At 37.0% G+C, this 18,349-nt stretch overlaps 2 protein-coding genes across 15 annotated transcripts in view; one reads left to right on the top strand and one right to left on the bottom strand.

Moving 5' to 3' along the window:
* FAM13C (family with sequence similarity 13 member C) overlaps positions 1-16,039 on the top strand; it is a 155,423-nt gene extending 139,384 nt beyond the window's left edge. For 12 of the 14 annotated variants that reach the window (XM_033406007.2, XM_033406009.2, XM_049696638.1 and 9 more), the window contains 4 exons: positions 8,043-8,138; positions 9,464-9,663; positions 11,200-11,301; positions 14,454-16,039. In XM_033406007.2, the coding sequence (XP_033261898.1) occupies positions 8,043-8,138; positions 9,464-9,663; positions 11,200-11,301; positions 14,454-14,577 (522 nt within the window). In that variant the 3' untranslated portion in view covers positions 14,578-16,039. Of the gene's footprint in view, positions 1-8,042; positions 9,239-9,463; positions 9,664-11,199; positions 11,302-14,453 lie in introns of those variants that run through there. The other 2 variants (XM_004279967.3, XR_007471154.1) reach the window with 2 other exon arrangements.
* PHYHIPL (phytanoyl-CoA 2-hydroxylase interacting protein like) overlaps positions 9,544-18,349 on the bottom strand; it is a 102,809-nt gene continuing 94,003 nt past the window's right edge. Inside the window, exon 5 of the mRNA XM_004279969.4 lies at positions 9,544-17,103. Within this exon, the coding sequence (XP_004280017.1) occupies positions 16,569-17,103 (535 nt within the window). The 3' untranslated portion in view covers positions 9,544-16,568. The remainder of the gene's footprint in view (positions 17,104-18,349) is intronic.

Genomic DNA, 18,349 nt, shown 5'->3' with positions numbered 1-18,349 from the left:
AGATGACATTTAATGCAGAAGAATCAGCAGGCGAAGAGAGCAGCAAAGAGCCTTCTAGACGGAACTGCAAGTATGAAGGCCTTTGAAGGGAGAGCTTGTTTGTAGTTGGAGTTCTCAGGTCTGAGGGCTGGAGCACAGGATGGCATGTGATGAAGTCAGAAAAGATAGATCAGGGCACATAACACAGGACCTTTTAGGCCACTGAGAGGATTGGGAAGCTGTTGAATGGTTGTAAGTGTGAAAGTGACATGGTGTGATTTACACTTTAAAGATCTTTCTGATTGCTGTATGGAGAATTAATCATAGGGGAAAAGAGTGGAAAAGGGAAGATGAAATGGGTGGCTTGGACTAGTATGGTAGCCTTGGAGATGGAAAGAAGTAGACACATTCAAAGTATATTTTGGATATAGAATCAAAAGGATGTGCTGAATCGTTGGATGGTAGTGGGTGAAGGAAAGGAAGATGGATCCATTTACTGAGATGGGGAAAAACTAGAGGAGAAGCAGATTGACGGTGAGAGTGAAAACTGAGGAGGTCTGTTTTGGACATGTTTGTTTTAAGATCTTTCAGGAATAGGGTGACCGACCATCCCAGGTTTCCCTAGACTTTCTAACTTTAGCACTGAAAATTCCATGGCCCACCAGAAGCCTCAGTCCTGGGAAAACTGGGATGGTCGATCACCCTCCTGAGGTATTCACGTCAAATAAAAACATGTAAATGAAAATCTGAAGGTCAGAGAAAAACTCTGAGTTCTTTAGAAGTCATCTTTATTTAAACGGAAATTTATTTCTGTTATTTTAAAAGAAATAGCCATTAAACTGTTTAGTGTCAGAAGCCTCTTCAAATAAACCTATCTTTGCAGTAGGCTAAAGTGAGGCCCTTTAAATAGAGAGCGTCTGCAGTAGAACATGTACGTCTCAGTATCTAAAGCTGCAGTATTGTTCCTGGGAGAGCTTAACACAGCAGACCATGAAGTGGCTAGGCAACTATTAGGTGGTTCCTAAGGGGGAGTCCAGAAGCCACAGAAGAAGCAAAGGGAGGATTGAAAATTTCCACAATAGTATTATTCCTCAGTGAGCTTATTCACATTTGAGATTATCTCATTAGGTCCCAATTCTTTAAACTCAAATTGATGGATGATTTTCATCTGGAGTCTTTGCCCTACTGCTTAAAATGCATTAAATATTAAGCTTCCAAGATGAAGTTATTTCTTTTCTAGAGAGACCTTCGTTATGACTCCTCTTGAAATTTCTGCATTTGCTGTTTAGTCAGAGCTCACACTAAAGCTGATAAACCCTACAGCATTGCCTTGTCAGTTCAGATACTGCTACCGAGTAATCTTCTTCCTCCATCATCTATGGATGATTTTTGGAGATAATCACTTTTCGGTCACAGGGCATCCGTTGAGCACTGGAAATGAATGAATCAACCCTAGGTTTGATTGTGGTGCTTATTTATGTCCTTTTCTTTTGAAAATCCTGAACTGGTACTGGCATATATCCCCTTTTTATTGTCCTTTCCAAGAACTGTAGGTGGAGTCAGGTGCACAGCACAGATTACCATTACTCACAGGTGGGTGAGTAATGACAGTTACTTCTTCTGGCCCTTCATTAACTGCAGCATCTTTGAGGAGAAAAGCAGATTTTTTTTGTAAACATCTTTATTGGAATATAATTGCTTTACAGTGATGTGTTAGTTTCTGCTTTGTAACAAAGTGAATCAGCTATACATATACATATATCCCCATATCCCCTCCCTCTTGCGTCTCCCTCGCACCCTCCCTATCCCACCCTTCTAGGTGGTCACAAAGCACCGAGCTTATCTCCCTGTGCTATGCAGCTGCTTCCCACTAGCTATCTATTTTACAATTTGGAAGTATATGTAAGTCAATGCCACTCTCACTTCATCCCAGCTTACCCTTCCCCCTCCCCATGTCCTCAAGTCCATTCTCTATGTCTGTGTCGTTATTCCTGTCCTGCTCCTAGATTCTTCAGAACGATTTGTTTGTTTGTTTTTAGATTCCATATACGTGTGTTAGCATATGGTATTTTTCTCTTTCTCACTTACTTCACTCTGTATGACAGTCTCTAGGTCCATCCACCTCACTACAAATAACTCAATTACATTTCTCTTTATGGCTGAGTAATATTCCATTGTATATATGTGCCACATCCTCTTTATTCATTCATCTGTCAATGGACACTTAGGTTGCTTCCATGTCCTGGATATTGTAAACAGAGCTGCAGTGAACATTGTGGTACATGACTCTTTTTGAATTATGGTTTTCTCAGGGGATATGTCCAGTAGTGGGATTGCTGGGTTGTCTGGTAGTCCTATTTTTAAGTTTTTTAAGGAACCTCCATACTGCTATTCATTTCTATTTCTATTGATTTGAATCTTCTCCCTTTTTTTCTTGATGAGTCTGGCTAATGGTTTATCAATTTTGTTTATCTTCTCAAAGAACCAGCTTTTAGTTTTATTGATATTTGCTATCGTTTCCTTCATTTCTTTTTCATTTATTTCTGATTGATCTGATCTTTATGATTTCTTTCCTTCTGCTAACTTTGGGGTTTTTTTGTTCTTCTTTCTCTAATTGCTTTAGGTGTAAGGTTAGGCTGTTTGAGATGTTTCTTGTTTCTTGAGGTGGGATTGTATTGCTATAAACTTCCCTCTTAGTACTGCTTTTGCTGCATCCCATAGGTTTTGGGTCATTGTGTAGAAAAGCAGATTTTTAAAAAACATAATAATTCATTTTATTTTTTTAAATCAAGTAAAAATTTGATAACTGATTAGTGAGTAGTTGTGCATTGGAGAGAGGGAAGACTTACAGGTAAAATGCAGCAAAAGGAAGATCCCGTCAAGTTCTTCTACTTACCTTTTTAACAAAAATTTAATTTTCTGAATAGGTAATACTTTCTCACATAGTTCAAAAAATATAAAAGGTTACACATTAAAAAGACTCCTTCCCACCCCATCTGCCAGCTCCAGTTCTGAGGTCTCCCACTCTAAGCAGGTGTAACTATTGCTATGAATGTTTTAGGTGTCCTTTTGGAGTTTCTATATAAAGCATATACAAGAAAGCATCAATACACATTCTTAATTTGCCCCTTTTGAAAAAACGTAGCAGGCTACATAATTATGTATCCATTTTTCACTTTGCATATTCTAGATAGCTTTTTATATCAAGACATAGAGTGCTTCTCAATTTTTTTATCTTTAAAATTTATGCTTTGATAGCACCATGGTATTCCTTTATTAGTAATTTACAACATTGATAGTAACCTCAAATCAACTAGTTTGATAGCTTAAATAACATTTAGTATGCCTGACTCTGTGCCAGGGACATTTACATAAGATAATTAAAAATCCTCATTCTGCATATTAAGAATTTGCACATTAAGAATCTAAGGTTCAGAGATTCCATACTTTTCCAAATTAAAAATAGTGTGTAATTCTTGAAGCCAGTTATCTGAACTCATGACCTCTGTTTTCAAGGCCAATATTAATTGGCAGTATGCTTAGAAATCTGAATTGACCAAGCCATTCTCTTCAGCAGTTGCTTTGTATGATTATGTTCATTATTGACTTCCCATGTTGTTGGACTGACTGGTTAGTTCAAGCTCTCAGACTTGTTCCACATATACTTTCTCCCTCAGTGAGGGGCTGGGGAGGCTTAGACACAGGGAAAGTTTGGCAAGACCTGAGTCCCTAAAGCTAAAGAGTAATAGATTCTCGTCACTCACTGTCCAGAGAGGAGAATGTCAGTCTTACCTCCCTCTCAAGGAGAGAGCTTGTTTATGGTGACGGTTCGACTGATTTTTATGTTTCCGTGGTTTACTGTGAAAGAATACATGGGACCAGTGCCATGGGGAGAACGGATAACAAGCATGGTGGTAACAGCACTTAAGCTGTGGCAGTTTTTTCCCCAGACAACTTTCTGACCAGGGCCTAGAAAGAAATAACACTTGGGCTGACCACTCAGCAGCAGTTCTGCTTGGAAAGCCAGCTTGTTTGGGGGGTACTATTCCAGATCTTGATAATTCGAGTAACCTACTGGATAGGGGGCCAGGAGTTTTTCATGACGGAATTGTCAAGCTGTCAACAAAGTATATCAAATTTTGTTCTATGAACAGTCCCTTCTTGCTCAACCTCCTTTAAGTTACATTTCTTCTGATGCCATATAAAATGGAGGAGCAGGAAGTAGGGATAATTAGCTTTGGGGTTTACCTCCTTATATTTATCTTTAAAATCTGACAACCCATTCATGCGCTGGATATCTCTCTCTGGCTCTTTCAGGTTATTCAACACAGTCGTTGTTTTCTCTATTTAAATAAAAATCATGTTAGACACTACTAACATACCATAGTCAGCCACCAATATGCAGAATTAGGGAGGGAGGATGCACTTCAGAAACAGAGCCATTGAATTAAGAGGAGAGAATGGTCTGATTCTTAGTAGAAAGTGGCCGAGGAACAGCAAAGTCTAATGTATTTCTGCCCCTTAGATTTGAGGTACCTATCCTGCAGAGCCTACGTCTTGACTCATTTTCCACCATGAAGATTGACACTGCAGGCCTCATAATAGCTGGTGTCCATAGGCCCCTGAGTAGAAGACAGCTCCTGGCACATAATCTCACCACTAACCCTTCTTCTTCAGGCAGCATGCCTTCCTGTGCACATATATTTGAGGATAAGCACTTATGGCATTGAAGTCCTGTACTTACGGCCATTGAACCCTCACATCTGTCTTTCGGGATTACTTTAATAATGATCCTAAAAGTAAAATCATAGAATCATGAGAGTGAAAGATGAGTGCCATACATTGTACCTGTACCCCGACTTTTATCTAGCATCTGTGGAAGGAACTTTTCTATAATGGCATTCATCATTCTAACTTGCTTTTTGGTCACTCTTTTCTTTTTCTAAGACTAAATTTAGCTTTTCTAGAATCCAGAAGATATAGTAAAAATAAATAAAACCAAAAAAATCAAACTGTAATAGAGATGCCAATAATAGTTAAATGCATCATTTTCTGAAGAGCTTTCTATGGAATATAAGTCCCAATAAGATACTGAATAAAAAACATTATTTCAGTATTTTCTGAACTTAGAGATTTATTTTTCTTTGTCACCTATTAAAATCCCATGGAATATATGAAATAATTTTTTATTTTCTGTGTAAAAATGTGTCATGACTAAGAAAATGTTTAAGGAATGATTGAGCTAGAAAATGAAAGGCTCTTGGGGTTACTTAACCAATACTTAAAATGCTCTACAGAGAGAGGTGGTCTTTCTACTGAAAGAAAAGACCTCTAAAAATTATACTACTTTTGCATATAAAGCTGGGTTGTTAGATGGGTAGTAGGAAAGGGGATACATTGGGTACTGTGAGAACTTGAAGAAATATGTGATATAATTTATTTGGGCAGACAAAACTGAAACACAGAAAACAGTTAAGGCCCAGACAGTGAGACACAGAGAAGTTCAGAGAAAAGGAAGATCAATATGGGCCAGACACTTAGGTTGCTTCCATCTCCTGGCTATTGTAAATAGAGCTGCAATGAACATTTTGGTACACGACTCTTTTTGAATTATGGTTTTCTCAGGGTATATGCCCAGTAGTGGGATTGCTGGGTCGTATAGTAGTTCTATCTGTAGTTTTTTAAGGAACCTCCATACTGTTTTCCATAGTGGCTGTATCAATTTACATTCCCACCAGCAGTGCAAGTGTTCCCTTTTCTCCACACCCTCTCCAGCATTTATTGTTTCTAGATTTTTTGATGATGGCCATTCTGACTGGTGTGAGATGATATCTCATTGTAGTTTTGATTTGCATTTCTCTAATGATTAATGATGTTGAGCATTCTTTCATGTGTTTGTTGGCAATCTGGATATGTTCTTTGGAGAAATGTCTATTTAGGTCTTCTGCTCATTTTTGGATTGGGTTGTTTGTTTTTTTGTTATTGAGCTGCATGACCTGCCTGTAAATTTTGGAGATTAATCCTTTGTCAGTTGCTTCATTTGCAAATATTTTCTCCCATTCTGAGAGTTGTCTTTTGGTCTTGTTTATGGTTTCCTTTGCTGTGAAAAAGCTTTGAAGTTTCATTAGGTCCCATTTGTTTATTTTTATCTCCATTTCTCTAGGAGGTGGGTCAAAAAGGATCTTGCTGTGATTTATGGCATAGAGTGTCCTGCCTGTGTTTTACTCTAAGAGTTTGATAGTTTCTGGCCTTACATTTAGGTCTTTAATCCATTTTGAGCTTATTTTTGTGTATGGTGTTAGGGAGTGTTCTAATCTCATACTTTTACATGTAGCTGTCCAGTTTTCCCAGCACCACTTATTGAAGAGGCTGTCTTTTCTCCACTGTATATTCCTGCCTCCTTTATCAAAGATAAGGTGACCATATGTGCGTGGGTTTATCTCTGGGCTTTCTATCCTGTTAAATTGATCTATATTTGTTTTTGTGCCAGTACCATACTGTCTTGATTACTGTAGCTTTGTAAACAAAATTGAGTTATTTGTAGTGAGGTGGATGGACCTAGAGTCTGTCACACAGAGTGAAGTAAGTCAGAAAGAGAAAAACAAATACCATATGCTAACACATATATATGGAATCTAAGAAAAAAAAAAAATAGGTCATGAAGAACCTAGGGGCTAAGACGGGAATAAAGACACAGACCTACACAGAGAATGGACTTGAGGATACGGGGAGGGGAAAGGGTAAGCTGTGACAAAGTGAGAGAGTGGCATGGACATATGTACACTAACAAAAGTAAAATAGATAGCTAGTGGGAAGCAGCCGCATAGCACAGGGAGATCAGCTCGGTGCTTTGTGACTACCTAGAGGGGTGGGATAGGGAGGGTGGGAGGGAGGGAGACACAAGAGGGAAGAGATATGGGAACATATGTATATGTATAACTGATTCACTTTGTCATAAAGCAGAAACTAACACACCATTGTAAAGCAATTATACTCCAATAAAGATGTTAAAAAAAAAAAGGGTCAGAATGTTTCTCAACTGGGATGGGGTAAGGTAGCATGAGAATAACTAGAAAGTTTAAAAAATACACCTGCTTGAGTCATTTTCTTTTCCTTCAGGATTCTCAGAGGGGATCTGGAAGGCAGAGTCAGATAGGACACTTGGGCAATTATGCTATGTGCTATTTCTACCATTTCCTTCCCACTACCTGCTGAGTGAGAACCATTGGACTAGAATGAAAAGGAGGTTGTTTGTGGTAAATATGTAGAAAACTTAATGCAGGACACACATCAGGGAGGAAAATGAAGGCAAGCAGAGGAGTTTGGTCATTTTGGCTGGAGAGGTAGATAGGTTGGGATAGGTAGGTAGGTAGATGGTTAATAAGTAGGAAACTGTTTAAAATTTTATGTACTTTGTGACATGTTAAAAATGGTGCTTAGGGATGAGTCAAAGAGCAGCAGGGTAATAGAATACATCAGTAAACAAGAGGTTATAAAGTTTTTTGGTTGGAAGGAACTTTTTAACTCCAACTTCCTTGTTGTATAGGTAGGAAATTGAGAATTCAGAGAGGTTAACTCTTTTATCCAAAATATTTAGTTTATGTCAGATTTATCCAGTAAGCTAGCATATAATCCAAGTATGTAGTGATGAAGACCTGGACAAGGCTGGTGTCTGTAGATATAAAAGATCTTGAAAGTCAGATAAAATACATGTTTCAGAAGAAAAATCAATAGCTCTTGGGTCACCCATTGGTTTTTTAAGAATGAGGAAGTAATTAAAAAACAGGGTCCTTACCATTTAAACATTGAGGAGTCCTTCAGTAAGCTTTAAAAACGTATTTCTAAACTTGGACCTATCCTTTAAGAAACTTTCCTAGAAGAAAATTGGCGTGTGCTTCACACAGTGTCTTATAAATGACTTACCTTTTTAAGATTACTGTTGCATTTTAGTGTTGTAATCCCTTAGAGGCTTCAAAACTTTTTTTTTTTTTTGGCCTGCTAAAAACATTGATGTGTTTTCATTCTTGTTCGAGAAAGGAACAATAATTATTCATGTTTTCCAGGTAACTAAGCAAGACAAGAACCTCATAAAGCCTCTTTATGACAGATACAGAATTATCAAGCAAATCTTGTCCACGCCTTCCCTTATTCCAACAATTGTAAGTTGGGATGTTTGCATTAACTAGAAATCTGTCCTTGTGCTTTGTATTGATGTTTAGTTAGGGAGGCAGCACCAAGAGCGTTATAAAGGAGCCTTCTTTGCAAGATATGCTGCTAACAAGGCCAGTTGTTTTTTCACAAAGTAGAAACGTGGTCTCCCTCAACTCCAGTACTATACTTAACAGTGGCTGATAATTAAAACTATTGTGAAACAGGAATAGATAGCAATTCTATCTTTGAAGCCAGTTATTACACTTGCTTTCATTGCTTGGGTGAGGAGAACAACTGATGGATTTTAGTTTGGCATTACCTAATTTACAACAACACAGCTAGACAGAACAGAGCTGTTCTAGTCTATGTGTTGTTAATTCTTCTCCTTTAATAATAAAATTGATAGTATGTTCCTTGATATAATGCAGCATTTGTTTTTGGTACCATTTGACCATCTCTGTGCAAGATATAAGTAGATTTATTTCAATAGAAAATATGAATACTGAAACTGAGTTAGACTACTTTTAATAAAGAATGATTTATGGGAATACAGAACTTGAAAAGCACCACACATCCTACTCCATCAATATTAGAACAGTCACTTGCTCAAGATATCAATATTAAAAGAAATATTAACAAATTCAAATTTAAGTATACTTTAGTACATTTATATTTCCACAACTCTAAAGACAAAGACAATAGTGATTCATACTCTTTGAAATTTTCCAATTAAGGAAGCATAATTTAAAATGGGGTATGATTTTCAGATTTCCTTGCAAGAAAATCTTTTGGTTGTGATAAGCATTACCTGAACAGGTTAAGCAGTAACTCGATTTTGTTTTGGCCTTCATAGAGCTCTTCCCTGAATTTGTCAATTATCTGGGTATTCTCTGTATCTGAAAGTGGCCCACACCAGGACCTGATTTGGGGTATTACTGGATGACAAAAGAAGTCTATGGTCCATCTCATCCTAACCCATATAACTGTTAAGAAGCTGGGGCCCAGAAGGCCTGGGTGAAAGGGAAGAATTACTAGGCAATGCAGCCCAGATCGGAACATATCCTAGACGTCTGTGCCTGCTTTGGCCCAGCAGAGAGATCTGAGCTTGGTGAGCATTTTAGCCCAGGATGGGTGCTTCTTTGCTCATTAACTTCTGCAAGTTTTTGATGCAACTGAGCAAGAGTTCCTCTTGGTTGCTTTCTTCTTGGTTCCCAGTAGGCACAGGGATCATCTACTGTTTTCATTGTGTTTATTTATGGTTCCCCTTCCTGGTTTTGCCTCCTCAAGAGGCACTTAGCATTTTGTAACTTTATTTAATTCTTCCTATGATAAGCAGGAGGAAGAAGACTCTGATGAAGACTGTCCACAGGGAAGCCAACAACTTTCTTTGCCAAACCCAGCATCCCACCTTCCTATTGGCGACCACCTCACCTACTCTAATGAGACTGAGCCTGTTAGGCTCCTGCTACCAGATGAAAAGAAAGAAATCAAACAACCAGCTCTCTCCATGTCCAATTTACATGAGGCCACCATGTGAGTGTGACTCCTCAGTGTGGAGTCTCCTTTAACTCCTTCTGGTCTGGGGGACATTATATGTTCGTACACACAAAATGCAGAAGAGCTATTACACGCTCTAAAAAATGCTATCCAGCAGAAAGCATAATCTGGTTATCCTTTTAACAGGAAAACTGAGACGACAAAGCCATGAGGAACCAAGGCTCCCAATAAGGTCCCAAGGATGTCATAAATGCTAATGGTCCATTTGCTACACTTGCACATCTTTTCAGCAGGGTCTGGCACCAATCTAATGCTTGGCAGTGTGTAAAGCAGAGTTGGCCTTTGAAAATGCTGGACCAAAAGGAGTTGGGATCCTGTGCTGGGTCAGCAGTTGTCAGGGCCTTTATCTTAGTCTATTCTATTTAGATAAAATAGTTTCTCCAGACTGGGACTTAAGTAAATGAGCTGACCTTTTTCTCCTCATGGCCACTCAGTCAGGAGCCATTTGGATTTTCATTAGTAGTATTATTGTTATTATCATTATTCAGTAGCTGACACTCCTCTTGATCATTTGGCCTTCTTTGGTTTGTATATTACAGGCCAGATCATGAGGTTTTCTTTAACATGTATAATAGTGTGGTGAGTATATGCCCCAAGATAGGGATGGAGTCCCCATAAATATGAGGCAAGACCAAGCACTAGGTTGCAAGCTGAGATTTTACTGTGCATATATCAGCTGGTACCCCAGTTTCAGCCCAGAGAAGAGTGACCTGTTTGGAAGCAGAACATCAGTCCTTCCTTCTTCCCTCCCCTTCCTCCTCTTTCCCTCCCTCCCTGGCTCCCTCTCTCCTTTTCTTCTTCCCTCCTTTTCTTCTCTTTTTTTCTTGGTTGGTTGGCTGGCTGGCTGGCTGTTCTAAAGCAGCTGTTCTTAACTTCTTGGGGGGTGTTGGACTTTTTTGAAAGCAATGGAATTTTTTACTTTTTAGAAAATGCCCATATATCATTTCAGGGAGTTCACAAACTTTCTGGAACCAGACACAAGTTCCCCAGATAAAAATTCCTGCTCTGAAGTATATGACTTTTCTCTCTTGTCTTAGAATGAAGTGAGTAGAATCTGTGACATAAGTATAGCTTTCTCTGGGTCTTTGTTTCATTCCTAAGGGTTTTGCCATTCCCCCTATACTCTAGGTTAAGGGTAGAATTTTCTTTCAAATCTCTCCCTTTTGTGCCTCTTATGTTTAGTCTATCACCAAATACTGATGAGTATTCCTCCAAAATGTCTGTCTCTCCCTCATGTATTCATGTGGCCTTTACCCTCACCACTTATTATAATGGACTCAGTCTGCTTGCCTCCTGTCTGCCCTTTCCATTTTCCTAGGACATTATTTTCATCAAGTAATGTTCTCAGTGATGTGCTCCCCTATGGTCACGCTCTACATGTGTCATATTTATTCAAAAGACACACTTTTAGGCAGAACACTTCTGTATCATAATATGCTTTTGCTAAATCGGTAACTCTGCTCATGATGAGCTCTCAGTTATGCCAGAGCGTATATATTTTACCTGATACAGGCCTGTACTTCTTGACCATCTCCGAGAAACTAGGGCTGACAAGAAGAGACTTCGGAAAGCCTTAAGAGAATTTGAGGAACAGTTTTTTAAACAAACAGGAAGGTAAGTGTGGGCAGAGATATTTTTTAAGCTAATATTTCCTAGAGAACTGCTGTTAAGAGTGAGCTGTAATTTTTTCAGGAACAGTGACTTTATATAAGACATAAATAATTTCCAAAGTGACTTAGACCCAGGATTTGTCTAATGCAACATTTGGGTAGTATCATTATTGGGTATGTTTTATGGGAGGCTGTAACTATCAAGTATGAGACAGCAAAGCTTTAAAAAATAAAAGATGAACTTCCCAAATCCCTAACTTTGCATAATAAATCTCATTACAATTGAATGTACCTAAACCTTTAAAAAAAACTATAATATTTAATGTTTCAGCCCATATAACTTCTTTGTTCTTGGTTACTTAGTTCTACAGGTTACTCCCTCCTTTATTAAATAATTCTTCATTTGCTTTAAATATATTCTTTAAGCTTCAGGATCTGCCCTTATTTTATTTCAGGATTTGGTCAAGAGTTCATTCCTATTCTTTCTATCCCTTAAATAAATGTTTAGCTATATCCTCTCTTTTTCTGTGTCAACCCAGTCTCACTATGCACTCCATTAGTTTCTTCTAAATTTTGGTGTATTGTGAACAAAATTATATATTTGCATATATATAAAATCATGAGAAAAGGATTATTAATCTAGTTCTGGAAGAGAGAGAGACAAGCCAATTAGCTATCCTGAGCCTGTTTCCACAGTTGGAAGAGGAAATAATAAGAGTTCCTGGGATAACTTTGGGAAGCTATAGTTGTCGTGTGGGACGTCAGTCTTTAAAAAAATTTTAAAGGGTGTAACTTTGCCAAAGTCACGGAGTTATTAGGGTGGCAGAGGTAGGAGTCTGTGATACACTGGCTCCTCAGTATTCTTCTCCATCTAGGTATCTGCCTTTCTTGAATTGCTTTGATTTCAGCAGCCTGAGGGCTGCCCTGATGGAGAAGAGACTGTTTTCTAAAAGCATCCTGAAAGTTTGGTCTACTCACCTCTTAGTCAGTAACTTTCTATTTCAGTCCTCCAGGGCTGTTCACTAGGACTGGACCTCTCAAACATTTTGCATTTAGCAAGTACAGATGTAACCCACCTAGTTTTCTAGTGGAATCTTCAAGTTGACTGTTATAAGTCCAAGTTACTTACCTTTCTGCTGATGTTATCTAGTGAGAAATGTTACACAGTTGTTAAATTTAGAATATAAAACATAATTTCTTGTTTTCTTTTTCCATTTCCATTTTGTCCTTTACAAAATTTCCATACAACTTTTACATTTTTTTTAACCTATCTGAACCCAGAAACTTAAAGAGTTTGAGAACTTCCCAGTATGTTAACTAGTCCTGCCAAATGGGTCTGCAATGGCACTTGGCATGCCTTTGATATACAGGGAAGTTAGTTATGTGTATAGCATTCTAATGCACCAGTGAGTCCTAAACTCACTTCAGATATGCCTAATACTTGATTGAGGTTATATGCCCTCTTGTGGTAATACACTTAAACTAAATGCAGAAGTAGTGCTATATTACAAGTAAAATCAAATGGTTGAATGGCTAGGAAATATGGATCTTGTTTTCCTAAAATATTTCATTGGGAAGGGTTAACTGTACATAGCTAAAATAACCAGGCAAATGGATTACTAAATATTTTAAGGTACTGTAAGTGTTCTTGGTAATATTCATCATGTGAGAAGCATAATTATCTAGATATGACATTAACAGTTATGAGCCAGGAACTGTGCTAAACACTTCAGTATGTTTTATATAATGAGAAAACTGCTTAAGGAAATACTTAGCAAAAATTTTCACTCTGGCCAATGAACTCTTGTTTATTAGCTAAAATGGAGTATGAAGGACCAGGGACAATTGCATAATGGCTTATACTATTTCCCTATAAATTAGAACATCTCTTCACTTAGATATGTTTACACAAATTAAGGTGGTATTTAGACACCCAGTTGATAAGTTTGGCTCAGAATATTGAAGGGAGGCAAAGCAATTATGTTAAATAATTGAGACAGCATTTAAGAGGAACCGTGTCCAAAGATTTGTGTGCTGTTCTGAGTTCTGAACTAGAAATTTCAGGGCAGTAAATGTAGTGTTAAAACATAAGTAGGTAACTGCATTCATAGGGAATCTTTATAGATTAGCTGTTCTTTTATTTGGAAGTAATATAAATGTATCTTTATCAGTACTGGGAAAAGAGAAGGGGTGTAGGTAAAATATTAAGTGTTTTCAGCCATACTAATATTGGAGAGTATCTGTATTTATATTCAGTGGCAATTGTGGTGACCTCACCTGTGTACCCACCCCTTGTATTTCAAAGTCATGGTTGGAAATATTTTAAAAGCAGTTGGCCATCTTTATTAACAAAGGAGGAAAGACCCTTCTGAGATCCTGAAGTAACTACTTTCCTTTAGAAAACATATCCTGGCGATGTATTTTTCTGGGAAGGCAATGGTTTTAACTCCAGATGCTATCCAATTATTCTTCAAGATAAGTGTCAAGAACATCTGGTAGTTAGAAGTCATATGTATAAAATTATGTGCATCATCATATGCCTAGTCCTAGTACAAATAGTGTGCAAAGAGAACCACTGAAATTTAGACTCAAATTCCTTAAAAAAACTTCTCAGTGATTCTTCTACTATACATTAGCAGAGTTAGGTATTATAATTACAGGAAAACTTAGAAATATTTCGTGTTTGTAAGGTTAACTACTTAGTTTCTTCTCCTATTACCATAAATTTATAAGTTATTTCTGTTAATGTAATTTCTGTTGTATCTTTAGGTTAATATTTTAAAATGCAACTATCACTGTAAGGGCTGAACATTCTACATAGGCATGGATCATGGGAGAATGACTAGATAAGAATGCCTTGAGGGTTCTGGTTTTTATTTCCCTCGAAACTTTTCACTTGCCCCAACGTTATATGTTTATGCACTGGATATATTTGCAAAACACTTAAAATATTTAACTTCTCAGAGTACTGTTACATTGAAACCTAGTAACATGTGGAAGAGGGAGTGAACGAAGGTGAAAGGGAAGGGAAAAAAGACATGATGAAAAAATCAAGTGGAAACTGCTACCCTGTACTTTTCTCATGTAAGAGTTAGAAAAGGATTTTTAATGACTTGGTTCATTATTAACTAATGGACGGTATTTTCTTTTTTGCAGAAGTCCACAAAAGGAAGATAGGATACCAATGGCAGATGAGTACTATGAATACAAGCATATAAAAGCCAAACTGAGACTATTAGAGGTCCTCATCAGCAAGCAAGATGTGGCCAAAACTATTTGAGGTTCAGGAAATGTTTGTGATCACTTTGACCCAAGATAAGTCAAGTTTATTTTCCTCTGCCGTTCTTGCTAAGTAGTTATGACAAATGAAAATTGAAGCACTTTAGTGTATTAGCTGTTTTTAAGAATGGATGGCAAGTGTAATTATAAATGAGTAGAAGGGATTAAAAAGGGAGGAGATACAAAAAGGAACAGTATAATTGGAAAATAAAATTCAGTCTTCTCCAGGCCAGGGAGAAAATGCACAGTCAATATAATTATTTCAGAAAACATCTATTTTATCAAATCTAAATAATACAAAGCATCCACCTGTTAAATGGGCTACTGGTTAAGAAAGTCTACTTAGTGTCCAAAGATTGCTTATATTGACATATGGAAAAGAGCATAATTTTAAAAAATCAGTAAGAGGAAGAAAAGAAACTTTATTTTATGTAGGAAGGAATACAGCTAGTAAGAATGTAATTTATTTGAAACTTCTAATAGATTTTTAAGTGATTAAAAAAAAATCTACTACCTTGTTCCTTAAATCTGCTAGGCTTTCAGCACCCTAAAATATACGAGAATGTGTCACTGATAATTTTTTATTTCTATATAAAAATAGCACATTATTTTATCTGTTACTTAAAATTTTACATTTCTGATTACCAAAGTTCATTCTGATAGCATGTACTTTGTGAATTATCTTTGTCTATATAACAGATGTTTATATTAAAATAAAATATTATATTAAAATTTGAAAATAGGTATTTTGGATAGATGTGTCTGTAGTATATAATCTAATGTGATCATAGTTATGATTGCTAATCTTTGTTTACTATAAGATTATATAACTATTTTTCCATTGGAAATTTTTTTTTTTAATGTTCCAAGGTCTATACTTTGTGAAGTCAAAAAACTTTCCCATGAACTATATAGTTGTTCTCCATCTGTATAAAATGAAAGGTTTAGAAATTGTTGCTATGACACCTTGGGAAAGAAGCCAGGATATTTTATTTGCTTCATCCACTTTAGCGTGTGCAGTTTTGTACTAAATCAATCACCTGTTTATTACTTTTGCTTTTGTAAAAATAAGTAAGAGGTCCACATTTTCTCTTGTACCAACCATGTTTATATTTCTCTTTTCTGTAATGTTTACGCATGGTGTTGAACACATTCACACTTTCACATAGTTTGGATGGGAAGAATATTGACTATTTCTGAAGCAGACTATTTCAGGCTTATTGTTTTCTCTGTATTTACCTGATATTTTATAAATCAGAATAATGTCCTTCATAAATTTGTTTAATTAAAGTCATCTACTTGTAACAGAACAGATACACAACTATTTGAGGTTTACAAACTACATCTTTGATAAGGGAAATGGTTTCGTGACATGTATACAATTGCTATTAAAATGTAACTCTATATATTCTATAAGATTGTAAATATTTTATACAATACAAATAAAATATTTTTCTATTATATTTATTATGTTGAAACACAGTAGTTGTTTCCTGTTAGCTAATATAAATAACATAAATAACACTGTCAAACAACAAGTTGGAAGTGCTGACAATTCTAGGCTTCAAGATTTAATTCATGCTGCAATTACACCCTTTCATGCGGTTTGGAATAACCCCAATATTTGCTCAGTAGATTAAAATGAGTGCATATTTAAACACCATTTATAAGCCATTATTTTCCATTACTTTGTATTTTGCTAAAGCAGTTTATATAATTGGTTATGTTTGGCATAAAGGAAAAATTAAAACATTGCAGCATCTAGGCAACAGAGTGTCAGAAGGACAACTTAGGATATTTCAGCATTGAAAGGAGGGGGAAGGGTAGGGAATAGGAAACACTAAAACAGCTCTGAATGAAATTTGATAAGTGGCAGTTTGCTTTTGGTGAGAGCGGCATGTGCATGCTTCAGTGGAAGACATCTGGTGATGAAAATGGACAACAGAGGATCAGTGCTCCTAAGGGAAGAAAGGGGACTAAGAAAAGTGGGCATTAACGTCCAACACTAATATTACAGGTTTTGCAGCTGGGATCTTTCTTTGCATTTGCAGTAGATAAACTCATAAGCTGATGACCAGTGATTTCTGCCACAGTGCCTAGAGAAAGATCCACAGGGTCAGTGTAAATGACTTCTAAAATGACATCCTGGGCATGGTGGTAAACCAGCATCCCATCTTCTTCTCTGCAGGTCAAAAATTTATTATCCTTGGAATTTAGTTGAGGAAGGCGCTGCTTACAAAATTCATCTCCTGGTGATCCCACAGGGGCAATGACAAGAATCACATAATGATAAGCAGTGTACATACAGTAGAAGTCCCCAAAGTATAAGTTAGTATTGGGGTTAAAAAGTTTTTCTGCTGTAATCTCAAACCTGTATCTTCCATAAGGTGAATCCTGGGGTGGCTTCCCAGTATTGAATTCAGTGCTGCAGCTGAAGAAGATGCCTTCTAATTTTCCACTGATAGGAGAGCCATGGCTACCACTGTTATCCTTGACAGAGGGCTGCATAGCATTCCCATGATGTTCTCTGCAAGAGAAAATAAATGGTCACTGCTTGGTATGACAGTGGTAAAGCTACTGATTTACAGAGTTTAATGGTGATAGGCGTAAAGGTCTACTGTCTACTATTAAAAGCCTGAGTGCTCATCCATCCTACCATCAGATCAAGGAGAATGCATTGTTTAACATTTCCTATAGAAGGCTAAATTTTAGCCTTGACTCTAAGGTAAGGATGCTCTGCTACAAACCTCAGAGGTCTTTTACATAATAAATTTCCTGACCAGGAAAACCAAAGTGAAATTAGAAATCTTATGGCTGAAACCACATCCATTATATGCCTACTGGATTTTAGAAGTGGCCTGGTGAAGAGAAAACTGGATTAACAATACTGGTTAAATATGTTGAATGTTTCTTTAAAGTATGCCAGAATTTAGATCTAAAATGAATGTTGTCCATGTACATTGGTACAAAAGCATCTTGTTTCTTTTTTTGCTTTAGTTTTTTTTTTTTACCCAGACACAGTTTACTAATCAGGCCCTCTTGCCTACATTTTCCTTACAACAGAGCTGGTTATCTCCCTTTACCCCACTCAGATCTATTCTCTACCCTTTTCACCTTCCACTGTGGGCTAGGACTGTATCATCCAGTTCTTCCTGTTCCTTGGTCCCTTCCATTTCAGTTATACCAATGGGAGGCACAGTAAGAAAAACGGAAGGGTATCCCATGCTCTTGGAGTGGAAGAATTAATATTGTTAAAATGGCCATACTATTCAAAGCCATCTACAGATTTAATGTGATCCCTATCAAATTACCCATGACATTTTTCACAGAACTGGAACAAATAATCCTAAAATTTATATGGAACCATAAAAGACCCAGAATTGCCAAAGCAATCCTGAGGAAAAAGAACAAAGCTGGAGGCATAACCCTCCCACACTTCAGACAATACTACAAAGTTACAGTAATCAGAACAGCATGGTATTGGCACAAAAACAGACATATGGATCAATGGAAGAGAACAGAGATCCCAGAAATAAACCCACACACCTACGGTCAATTAATCTTTGACACAGGAAGCAAGAATACATAATGGAGAAAAGAGTCTCTTCAGCAAGTGGCATTGGGAAAGCTTGACAGGCTCATGTGAATCAATGAAGTTAGAACACTGCCTCACACCATACACAAAAATAAATGCAAACTGGCTTAAAGACTTAAATATAAGACAGGACACCATAAAACTCCTAGAAGAGATCATAGGCAAAACATTTTGTGAT

The sequence above is a fragment of the Orcinus orca genome, chromosome 14 (assembly GCF_937001465.1).
Source record: "Orcinus orca chromosome 14, mOrcOrc1.1, whole genome shotgun sequence".
NCBI classification, from domain to species: domain Eukaryota; kingdom Metazoa; phylum Chordata; class Mammalia; order Artiodactyla; family Delphinidae; genus Orcinus; species Orcinus orca.
The sequence above is the reverse complement of the archived record's forward strand: the minus strand, read 5'-3'. Positions and strand labels throughout refer to the sequence as shown.